This window comes from Kryptolebias marmoratus, linkage group LG14 (genome assembly GCF_001649575.2).
Source record: "Kryptolebias marmoratus isolate JLee-2015 linkage group LG14, ASM164957v2, whole genome shotgun sequence".
Taxonomy (NCBI): domain Eukaryota; kingdom Metazoa; phylum Chordata; class Actinopteri; order Cyprinodontiformes; family Rivulidae; genus Kryptolebias; species Kryptolebias marmoratus.
The window spans coordinates 509,842-522,143 of record NC_051443.1 but is presented as its reverse complement, the minus strand read 5'-3'; the positions used below and the strand labels follow the sequence as shown (position 1 = coordinate 522,143).

The 12,302-nt window shown below is 37.6% G+C and overlaps 1 protein-coding gene across 1 annotated transcript in view; it reads left to right on the top strand.

The window, feature by feature from the left end:
- The first annotated feature begins 252 nt into the window (after nucleotides 1-252).
- The window catches only part of lin54 (lin-54 DREAM MuvB core complex component), a 28,413-nt gene continuing 16,363 nt past the window's right edge, over nucleotides 253-12,302 (top strand). Inside the window, exons 1-4 of the mRNA XM_017439499.3 lie at nucleotides 253-373; nucleotides 2,532-3,298; nucleotides 9,150-9,261; nucleotides 9,341-9,471. Coding sequence (XP_017294988.1) covers nucleotides 2,561-3,298; nucleotides 9,150-9,261; nucleotides 9,341-9,471 — 981 coding nt within the window. The 5' untranslated portion in view covers nucleotides 253-373; nucleotides 2,532-2,560. The remainder of the gene's footprint in view (nucleotides 374-2,531; nucleotides 3,299-9,149; nucleotides 9,262-9,340; nucleotides 9,472-12,302) is intronic.

The following is a 12,302-nucleotide window of genomic DNA, read 5'->3' as shown; positions in this document are numbered from 1 at the left end:
AGAAGTCAGAATTCTGATATATTATAATTATGAGGTGTTAAATTATAATTTTGAGATAGTAAGTCAAGATTATGACTTAAAATATCTATATTTTCAGTCACAGAAATGGGTTTTCAATATGAGGAAATGTTAATAAAAAAGAAAAAAATAATAATAAACAGAAAAAGGAAGTGTAGTTTGATTATATGTCACAAGGGCCTGCCATACAGACGTTATACCTTTAAGTGTTGCGTATCAGTGACGTCGTGCGTGGAGGGCGTGGCCGGCCTGTGAAATGTCAGGGAGGAATGGCGCTCGGCGCGGTATTTTGAACAATCGCTTTTTTTCCTTTCCTTGTTTTATCTGGAGACGCTGCCCAGCGTTAAAGTGTCGGGTAAGCGCGACTCTGTATTGACCCCTCCTAAGTCTCACTGCGCTCTCTCCAGTTGAAAGCTGCAAAGTTAGGAATGTGTTTAATGTGGAGAAAAAATATGCTAGCTAGCTCGGGTTAGCAAGCTCCGTAACTTTGCTGGTACAGAGAGTTGTCCTGCCCGCTGGGTAGGGTTAGTGAAGCTGATGGGAGCCGAAGGAGCAGAGTATTTTCTTGAAATTAAGATTAAATATAGTATTCTCTTTGCTGATACAAAACCAGACTTACAACAGACACTTTAATAGTATTTGCTTGAAATAATCTGTGCCAACAAATGAAAAGTAAACGTTTACTTTAGCTGGACAGTGGCATGATTTGTTGGAGTGATAAGCGGCTTTTTCGGTTTTTGTTGTTTTGTATAAGTTAAGATATAACAAGCCACCTTTCTTTAGCTGTTTGAAGTTTACTGAGCTGTAGGGCTGATGTGGTTATTGATTTTTAACGTTGTGGTTTACTGGCGTATACACACGGACCTTGACTTGAAGTCAAAGAGGACGGCAAATTAAAGATTTGTCGTCTTTAACTGTTTAAAATAATAAGCCTTTGTAGAAAACTATATTCGCAGTTGTATGAACTGGATTGTCGGGCCAAATACATTCCGATTAAATATTTCAGGTGACAGTTAGCATTGTTTACATTGTCAGTGTGCTGAAAGAGTTTTGTTCTTGTTTGTGGCGCAGAGTTCACAACGAGACTCCTCTTTATTTCTGCTGTAGCCGCTTTGTTTGGCGGTGACTTGTCTCCGTTAGTGAAATGTAAAGGATAATAAAGCCCTCCTCAGTGTGTTAGCCGGTGAGCTAACCGAGTTGATGACGAGGTGAAAATGGCGGATCTTTCGAAATCCAACCCGGGCCTGAAATAGTAACGCAGCCAGCAGGAGGGTTTGACTCTTTCCCCCTCAGCCGCATCACTTCTGGGGATGTTTTCCTGTATTCTGCACATCCTCTGCACTTCTTCAGGGACGTGGAAGCATTCAGAGCAGTTGGCCGTGTGTGTGTGTGTGTGGTTTGGGGCGGATAAGGGGTTCATATGTACGTTTCAGTGGATTAATGTTGAGCAGAGTGCAGCAGGACAAAGATCCGCCTGAGATAAAGCGGCGCGGCCTAGCTAACCCACCATCAGCTGTCAGCTTCTGTCAAAACCAGCTCCATTCTCACTCAATTATTAACTGCCTCGCATTCCTGAAAGAAATGCATGTCGCCCTCTGCCTTTCATGCCGGAGTTTCAGGTTTTAGGCTGAGATTATCTTGTGTTGTATCCGTTCTGGTCGAATCATGAAAATAACATTATGCGCAAATCTCCTGCCTTATAATAAGACGTCACGCTCGAAGCATGTGCTGCAAATGACTCTCAGCTACTACCTCATCAAATTATAGCTCCATGTATATAAAACCGACTGCATTGTAGCCGTTTTTGTGTTAGCTAATATCAAGTATCTGTAGTGGCCATCTTAAACTAGATTCACTCCAAAAGCTAATCAGTTGTAGATGCAATCCAGTAATTGCTTTCTAAACGTTTCATTAAAATCTGTCCAGTGCTTCATGAGAAACTTTGCCTGCAGACAAGCAGGGTTAACTTTAAAATTTGACGCAGAGGTTTTGCACACATATCTTGGAGTATGTGGTGTGAATGACTGAGCGACTACCACATAAAATCTGAGGAAGATATCTGTAACACTGATTGAACTGTAGCCAATTTTGTGTATTTTAAGGTCAATTGGTTGTAGCAGCCATCTTGAATCAAGATGGCTCTAAAAGTTAATCAGTTGTAGATGTATATCCAATGAATGTTTCCTGAAAGCTTCGTTAAAAGTTGTTTAGTGGTTCATGAGATATTTTGCTAACAGACAGACACACAATCAAATACAAATGTGGTCAAAAACATTTTTGCATCTCCTTCGACTTTCAGTGCTGTGTGATAACTATAAACCAACATACAGCTCAAATTGTTCATGTCTGATTAACTAGCTAGCCTTTGACTGTCTCATTTCTTTGTTTCTTGCAGTATGTTGTAAATAAGCTAAATTTGTATGCACATTAACTAGTTATGATGAGCCTCAGTGTTTTGTGTATTTGACACAGTAAAAATATACTTTATTGTTAGTTTTTTATTTTATTTCCAGGATTAACAAAGAGCTGAAACACAACAAGCATGGATGTGGTGTCACCAGAGCTGAACAGCCTCCTTCCTGATGAAATCATGGACACCGAGGCCATAGAGGACGTCCCGCACTCTGCAGCCCAGTCTGAGGCCAGCCTTGACATGGTAGTCCCAATGGAAACAGAAGTACCCATGCCTTCTGAAAATGTGAGCGTTTGTTCACATGCTGCTTTGATGGAGCAGACTCAGACTCTGACCACGGCTGCAGCTACAGACTCCACACTCAGCGTCAGCCCTGGAAGTCAGCCCTCCAGTTTAGTTTCCACTTCATCACCCCTTCTTACCATCAAACCAGCCTTGGCTACGTCCATGGCCACAACCAAAACTACAGACAGTGTCACTGGGACTACTGTTTCTCCAAGTGGTTTACAGAAGCCTACAACTCAGTTTGCCATCTCCCCTGCCAACCACCAGATCATTCTTAATAAAGTGGCCTCGTCTCAAGCCACAGAAGCAGCGAAATCTGTCGGTACTCCACCCCAAATCATCAAACAGGAAGGACAAAAACTTTTGGTCACAGCAATAGGAAAGTCGGGACAACCTATAGTTCTTCAGTTACCCCACACAGGCAGCAAACCTGGCGTTTCGCAGACTTCAGGAGACACCAAGTTGCAAACACCACAATTTAAAGTTTTGACCATTGGTGGAAGGTCAGAGCTGAAACCGATGGTGGTGAGTCCTGGCAATCAGGTGACCACTTTACAAGCCCAGCAGCTGAAGACTGTACAGGTAATGTTGACTGACTTGTGTTCATAGCACAACAAAACAAATATATGGTCAGGGTTCCTATCATGTCTTGAAAAGTATAAAATTTATTTGTAGGATTTTCCAGGTCTGGATAAGTATAAAAAAATGTTTCCAAACGTTATTTCCCTTCCCTGCAGACCATTTGTCATACACAGACTTGGCTTAAGTCAGCCCTGCTCCAAAGCTCAGGTAGTTTTTTTTTGCAAAAAGAGCTCAATGTATGTATTGAAAAAGACTGGAACTGCATCGTAGGGACATAGGGACTTAGTCATTTAAAACACATTTAAGGTTTTTTGGAAATGGTAAACTATTTCCTGCTGTTCAGCTTTCATATAGATTCTGTACTCTACGTATATGAAAAATGTTTGTTCTTAGACTTTAAAGGGGGTCTGAAAATTGACTTACAAATTGAGTACAATCTGGAAATTTGAGTCTTGAAAAGTCTGAAATTTAAAATTGGGAAATGTATAGAAACCCTGACTGGTGATATTTGTTTATAAAATTGTCTGAGTTTTATCATTTGCTTAGTAAATGGAGTATTTACTACTGTAAATTAGGGCTTCGCGATGTTAAAGAAAGTTGTGATGTCCAATAATATTTTTCATATTACGATGACTATCAGTTTTGATAAATCTACATTTTCCTCACTCCTCACTTTCTCTTGTGTCATCACCATCACCTATCAGGTGTCTAAATAAAGCCATAGCTGCCATTATTTACTTTTTTTAAAATTTTGACTAATTTATTGATAATTCAGTTAATTTAAATGACTAATTTTATTCCAAAAATCATAATCCACAATTTCATATTCCACAATACATTTTGGCATTTGCAGTAGGCCTATATCACAAAAATAATGTAAACAAAGAAAAGTATAAAATATACGGTTTAAAGTGCCAATTTTAATATGACAAATAAAAAAGATGAAGCTCTGATCATTTATGGATTTAAAAATAAAAAGCCTGAATATTCAGCATGTTCTAATGATATTAATGAGAATACAACAAGCTGTGGTGAGAAATCCTTCTTTTACAGGAACTCTGTAACATAGCTCTCTATCTTCACAATGAGGAGAAAAACAGAAACAACACAACTATTTGAAATGTAATAATGGAGACTAACATTATCATATGTTATTCTATATGCTCTCACACATTTTTAATTATGTTTAATACAAGTTATTGCTATTGTCTGCTCCTGACACGTCTGAACAGTCTAAGAATCTGTGGTGAGAAGAGAAGTGACTTTGGATTTTAAGTAATCTCAAAACAAGCAAGAATGACGACTGCTGATGCTAGCCAAACAGCACCTACGTTAGTGAGGACCCCTCTCCTGTAGTAAGCACCACAACTCTGATTTACAAGGCCCTAAACTTCAGTGACATTAAGGGGAAAAACGTTATCCAAGTTTATGAAAACTGAAAAGAATATCCATGACAGTATAAAGTCAGACAAAAGCCCCTCTGAGGCAGAGCGGAGGATGTGATGACCGGACTAGAAGAGAAACTTGCTGGAGCAGAGAAGAAAGTGAAGGTAGTTGCTGCAAAGCTGGAGGATTTGGAGAAGCAGAACTTTCCCGCCTTGTGATAATCAAGCTTCACAACTTCAGGGACAAAGCAAAGATAATGGCAGCAATCAGGGCGATGCCTTATCTGGACTAGCAAGGACAGCAAATCTTTATACATCATGATTTATCTTTGGTTTGAGAGCGATGGAGGACTTTAAACAGTGTGCGTCAGGCACTGATTAACAAGGGCATCTGCTTTAATATGTGCATCCCGGCTACACTGACTGCAATCCACAACAGCACAGAGCATGTGTTCAACACACAAAGAGTTGCAGAAGATTTTCTCAACACGATGAAATCAAACCGAAGAAGAGACACTAAGACAAAGCCGTTTGGTTGGTGGGCTGTCCACACAGGACTCATTAAAGGTTATGCAAGTCTATTTTTGCTAAGGTTGCTTCCAAATCTGATATTAATGGGGGCTTATTCTAATAAACTCCAATACTGATAAAAACTGTTGTGCAACATAGTAGCCTTACTCTTATGTCCATTTTAATGCATTAATATCAAACACTGGGCATTTAATGAGGCTGATCCACCAGCTGCAGAAGACTGATGACCAGTTCAGTAATAACATTATGTTGCAGGGGTAGGATATGGAGCATTTTTTGCGTTTTTGACATATTTAGAAAAGCAATGGAGCCTTTTCATTTCTACAAATGACTCACTTGAGGCGTCAGCCTCTACCATATGGGAAGTAGGCAAGGCTGTTGTCAGCAAGTCTATAATCTCTTACACAGTAGCAAGAAAGAAGACTGCTTAATATGTCTCCCTCCACTTCTGTGTGGGAAAAAAAAGAAGTTGAAGCAGTAAAATCCGCTTTAGATCAATTATTAACTCAAAGGGCAGAGTCATCGATATTCTATGCCAGACATGGACTATTTTAATCTGGGAATAAACCTGGTTTATTGCTTGATCGCTTAGCTCAAAGCAAAACCACTTTCTATAAAGTACCTTTATTCTGAAATATGAAAGGTAAATTCCACTATAAAAACCAAAATTATAAAAAAAGTAATGAAAGAGTTTTCTCAAGAGCTACTGTATATTCATCAAAGTATCAAAACTTTGTATCTCTCCACCCTGAGGAAAGTAGAAATGATCTGTGTAGGCTAATCACAGGTCAGGAAGTTCTGGAAGCTGTTAAATCTCTGCAGTGGGAGAAAGCCCCCAGCCCTAATGGGTTAGGCCCCAAAGCAAGTAGGGGGTCCCTAACTATTAGTTTATGGGATAATTTGATAGAGAGACACGTCATCAACTTTGAATCTTTCTCAAATTCCTCTGATTCTAGAAACAAAACAAAACAGACAAAAAAATGCCAGTTTTTGAAGGTCTTACAGATCCTTTTTCTGCTCGGAACAAGCTGTAAAATCTTTTCCAAGCTTCTAGCAAGGAGATGGAAGAGGCATTACTAACTGCAGGATTTCTCAGTGGTAGGAAGGAAAGAAAGAAGGATCCACTGATTGTTACACACCTGAGTGTGTGAAATGTGTTCTCCGTATTTGACCCATCCCCTGAGGGAGCGGTGAGCAGCAGCAGCGAATCATTTGGTGATCTAACCCCCCAATTCCATCCGTTAATGCAGGGTGGCAATGGGTCCCGTTTTTACAGTCTTTGGTATGACCCGGCCGGGAATTGAACCCATGACCTCCCAGTTTCAGGGCGGACACTCTACCTCTAGGCCACCGAGCTGAGTTCACACTGATGGTATACAATGTTTAAATATGACAAAAATGAAGGTTCTTTCCGTGTTGCTAGATGGAGAGAAACTTTTGATCTAGTAGAATGGGCATATTTATGGAATATTCTGAGCAGGTGTTGTTTGGGTTTAGCTTGTGCTGTATAGATCTCCTACTGCAAGGGTTTTGGTAAATATCTCAGTATTCAGTATCTTTTTCCTGCATAGAGGGACTCGTCAAGACTGCCCCCTCGGCTTGAGCTCAGGTTATAAAGTCAATTAGAACCTTCCCACTGGGTTATCCAGGTTACTGGGGAGCTCCTGTCAGTTTCCCATTCCAGTGCTCAACCTAAGGTTTTACATATCTCAGCATTAGAGTCTCAGCAGATATTAAAGAGCTGTACACATTAAATTTAAAAACAATTATGATTTATATTTAAAAAATGACCTCAACAGGTGGTTTGATTTCCTGCTGTCTTGGATGGGTAGAATAAGTTTGATTAAGATGAATGTACTCCCCGGGATACTATACACTATGTATGTGCTGCTACTTAAAATTAATAGCAGCGCTATGTTAGATATTGAAAAATCCTTTTCAAATTTCATATTGTTTTGAAAGAGACTGAGAATAAAGATGAATCTGTAACGATTACCTCTCGATAGGAGGGGGGTCAGGCTCTGGTCTTGTAATGGCTTCATAATATTAGATTGGCTTAAGCACTTCCTTTATCAGGGGAGAGCCCTGCATGGTGCTGCTTCACTTCTCATGGGGAACACACTTATACTGTCATGTGTCATGATATTACTAAACATGCTGGTCACGCTTTACAACCTCTGACCAATAACAAGGCGTAGGAGCAAGTATCTTCAATAAATAAATAAGATTTGTTTCAGACCTGTTTGAAAATTGTATTTTTATGTCAAAGAAATCCAGAAAAAGAAATACTTGAATTTTTTTTTGGTTTTCAGGTGAGGCATGTTGTAAAATCACATCTTGCATTCCCAAATGATCAACAAATTCTAAATTCAATTGAAGTTTTCTACTTTAATCTGTTTGCACTTAATGATGAAAAATTCATTTTTTTGTCGTATGAAAAATAATACTGTTAATACTGAGAAAAAAAGGGAGTTTTTTGAAAAAGACAAAGGCTTGGTCAGATGTCTTTGTGTTAACCAAAAAGATATTCATATGGAACCGGCTCAGGATAATCAGTATAACATTTTACTCCTTAATTCTTACACAAAATGAATCTTTAAATTTCTCCCTCTTGTAGGAATTGCAAAAAAGAAACAGGAAGTGTATATCACTGTATGTGGCAATGCCCATTAATATGTAGATTTTAAAAACTATTAGCTCAGTCATTCACAGAGCCGATGCACCTGAAACAGGATTGTTTCTTCTGGGAACACCTTCAGGACGTCTGCCTTTACCCACTGTTTCATTTTTTAACCTTTACTTTTAGCAAGGTGATCCATTATTTTTTAATGGATTTGGAGAAGCCACTTTTCAGTTACAATTTTTAACTTTATTTTTATTATGAATATTATAATTTTCTTTGATTTCCCTTTAATTGGCAAAATTTACAAAATCTAGTACCTGTTTGTGTAGTAAAACAGATGTTTGGTTGAGAAAATAGGGATAAACTAAACAAACTCATTGAAAAGTATAGAAATTGAATATTGGCACATATAGTTTTCAGGAATGTAATGTAATGTCGGTTTTAAGGAAAACTTGTTTTATTAACCATTTGGCTAGCCTGGAGGAAGATTTCTGCCCTTTTCTCCATACTCCGTGCTGATAAATACTAACTATTGATAACATCATTTCAAAAATGACCAAACTATCCCTTTAACACTCATACAGGCATTGTATTGAGATGTTGCCCTGTTGAGGTTCACTGCTTCTCTTAAGCCAAAGAACAAGCTTGCAGAGCATACAAACCAGTTTTATTGTCAGTGAGCTTGAAGCACTCCCATACTTCAGACTCCTTCAGCCTTTGGAAACTTTTAGAAGCCATTTGTTCAAAACTGCTGTCAGACAGAATCTGCAGTATTTACAACGATAGTTTGAAACTGCAGCTTGGACAAAGCTGACAGGAACGCCACTGACATACGCAGCTACATGGAGAAAAGTTGTTCTTACTTGATACTGAAACATTCAGAAGGAAAAAAAAAGATGTGTCAACTAAAAACATTGACAATGACATAATAAACATCATTGAGTATTCACAGCAGTTCTAGCTACTTTCACACCAAAAAATCTGTTTTTGTCTTTGGTAAGGTTCCTCAGCTGTGGTGGCTTTTTTTTTTTTTTTAAATCAAGTTGATTCCACAAAAATATTTGGTTGTAGATTTACATCCAGTGAGTACTTTCTTAGAATTTCATCAAAAGTCATTAGGTGGTTTATAAAATATGTTGGTTATATGTGCAGACACCTGCTTTCATGTTTCAGTGGTAGGTGATAGTTAAATCAAGATTTTTTTTTCAGTAAAGTTCACTAATTTTTAGAAAAAAGTCCAACTTTTCAAATCCAGATATCATGTTATAAATGTTAAAAAGAAATGTGCTGATTTTCTTGCTTTCCTCTTTAGATTCCCAAGAAAACACCAGCATCCTCAGCTGCTCCAATCAAGTTTATCATCACTAAAACTGTCAACAGCAAAGGTCTGAGTCCTCAGACACCCGTCACTCCAGTAATCCAAGGTACATTTATTAGGGAACAAATCTATGGTTACCTGCACTCTGCTGCCATTATTACAGATGTTCTGTTGTTTGTTTACAGGACGTGTTCTGACCCAAACCTCCCCAGTGATGACATCAAAAACTATTACTCTCTCCGAGCCCCACAGCTCGAGCATACAAACCATCCCTGGCAAAAAGATCGCCATTTCTCCACTCAAGACTCCCAGCAAAGTAAGTCACCTGCAGAAGTTTAGGTTCACTTCTGAATAATAACACACGGGTGTGTTTACTCGTTTGTCATCCACTTTGGGTGGTCTGATGGAGTCAACTCACACCTGGCCACTTAAACACAGTCAGACACCTGAACTACATTTTTATTATTCAGAGTTATTTGAGTTGCTTTTTGTGGATTTCTCTGTTATTGAGCCTAATTACATAATTCTGTGTCAGAATTTTAACCCATGGTGTTTTTCATTTAATTAGTTAAAGTTATGATGGGACACAACACTTTCCAGGCTGTAATTCACACAGCACATTATGGCTTACAGTGACCACAGCAAACCAAAATCAATCAAACAAACTTTAAACTGAAGAGAAACTCACCTTTGCAACATCCTGTAATCTCAGTTTTACAGACACTCTTCCAGCTATTCCACGTAAATTAGGGCGTATGAAGAAAAGATGTGCAGAAACATGGTTTCAGAAGTGTGAATATTTTTGTGCATAGACACTTTTTAAATTTTGTCCGTACACCAACTTTCAGTAGAAAAGCTGCACACTTTCATACATGAAGCTCCAGGTCAGAAAATGGAGAAATACTAAAACCAAGCAATGTAGAAAAGAAAGAGACTTTTTATGCCATTCACACATTTTTCCTATTTCAGAAACAAGCCTGTATCCAGCCAATGCTGCACTTTTTCATTTTATAATGATACGTAGCAGATTCAGAGAAAAACAACTTGTCCTTTCAGTCCTGTAAAAAGAGCTTGGATAAAAAGATGACTTATTAGGTTTTCACTCTTTCAGGAAACTACTTGTACCTTTTTGCATAATTATAGAAAAAGAGAGAGATGATTTTTTTATTTTTTGAATCCTTTATCTTCAGCATCTGTCTTTTAATCTTTTTAAACAATTTTGCAGCAAAATAATTTTGGATTTAAAGATAAAAATTAAAAAAAATATTTTGCTGCAAAATTGTTTAAAAAGATTAAAATTGTTTAGCTACAGATTTATAATGGAAATTTGCAAATTCATGAAAATGAATGTATTGCTTGTGTCTGTACTATTTGATTATTTGTGATATGAACAGTTACTCTTTTTAACTTGTGCAATTCTCTAAACTTGCTGTGAACCATATAAATAAAAAAACATATTTGTCTTATAGATGAACTGGGGACTTCAGAAAAGTGGTCTAAGATGTTATGTTCCTGTTAAATAGAACTAACCAATTGAATAAAGACAAAAAAGACTTTTCCAGATTTAAGGGAGAAGAAATGGATCTGATTGAGCACATTTGGATGCTAGTCGGGTGCTGCTGTGTGTGTTTGAGGTCCACCTGTCAGCCTTGAAGGTGTTTGTGTGGACCATGCCTTCATGGGAATCATGCAGAAACTGACTTTTCTCCTCTGCAGCCTGCTCACATTATTATGCAAAATCATTTCCTAAATTCTCTTATCGTAACGCTAATAATAATAATAATTTTTTCTTTCATATAAACCAGTAAAAAAATTTTTTATTATAATTAAATTTGATAGTTAGTATAAGTACTACTGGAAGAAACTAGGTGAACAAACAAAAGACGGTTATTGTCTTTATTTTAAAAAATCACTGTACACAAAGGTAGTTCACATGTAAAAACAAAAGTACACTGTATGGTGACAGAATTAATTCAGAACTATTATCATTTAGCACCATGTTTTTAATTAGAGGTCGGCTAATAGAGATTTTTCTATGACCAATACCAAGATTGAGAATTGTAAAGCAGGGGAGCTGATGGGCAGTAAACTATGCTGACATTCCTTTTCTTATTCTGCAGATTTAAATTAAGCATTTACTAAACACAAAAACAGCTTAGACACTTAAAAAATATAGAGAGAGGGGGTATTAATACTTAAAATAAAAAAGTATAGTACATATAACACACATACCTATATTGTACATAACAGCAACAAGCTGCATTCCTAGCATTTTTGCTCTGAAGAAACAAACCAAGAACTTCACTTGAACATGTAAAATATACAGCATATCTAAGACAATTCATTGGTTTGTTTTAAAATGGAACAGTGCTCAAATAAATAAATAAATAAGCCTCTACATTTTAGTGCATTCAAGGTAGCAGCATTGGCTGGACAGTCTTGTCTCTGAAATGAGGAAAATGTGTGAACAGCATAAAAAGTACATATTGTCTGGTTCAGTCTCTCTTTTTCTTTACATTGCCTGCTATCAGCATGTCTCCATTTTCTTTGTTTCCATAAAGATCTGGAGCTTCATGTATGAAAGTGTGCAGCTTTTCTACTGAAAGTTGGTGTACGGACAACATTTAAAAAGTGTCTATGCACAAAACGATTCAGATTTCTGAAACCATGTTTGTGCACATCTTTCATTCATACATGGAATAGCTGGAACAGCCACAGGTGCTGCTGGGACTGCCCTGTCCCCTCCCATAAAAAAATGTGCAAATTTGTATAAATACATGCCAGGTTTTCACCCTGGGTTGAAATAACCATCCCAAAGGTGTTCAGTAAGACAAAAAATAATCATTTTATTGAATGTAAAATAGATGTACTCGTGTCCAAGCAGTACAATTTAATTTTGTGGTAGAGTTACTAGTAAAAAGAAAAGGTTGCAAATGCTGTTAACGCTGCAGGATCTAAATTCTATTTAGGCCCGAGCAGCGACAGCGGCTGCGAAGGCCTATTGGATCTGTACTGTTTCTTATTATTTTTCTTGTCCGCATAGAAACGCTAATTTGGAGGTTTAAACATATTCAAAAAGTCACCAAACTTTACCCAAAATTGTCCCCCGCGAAAAATTTTAGTATTTTAATGGAATCAAAAATGGGC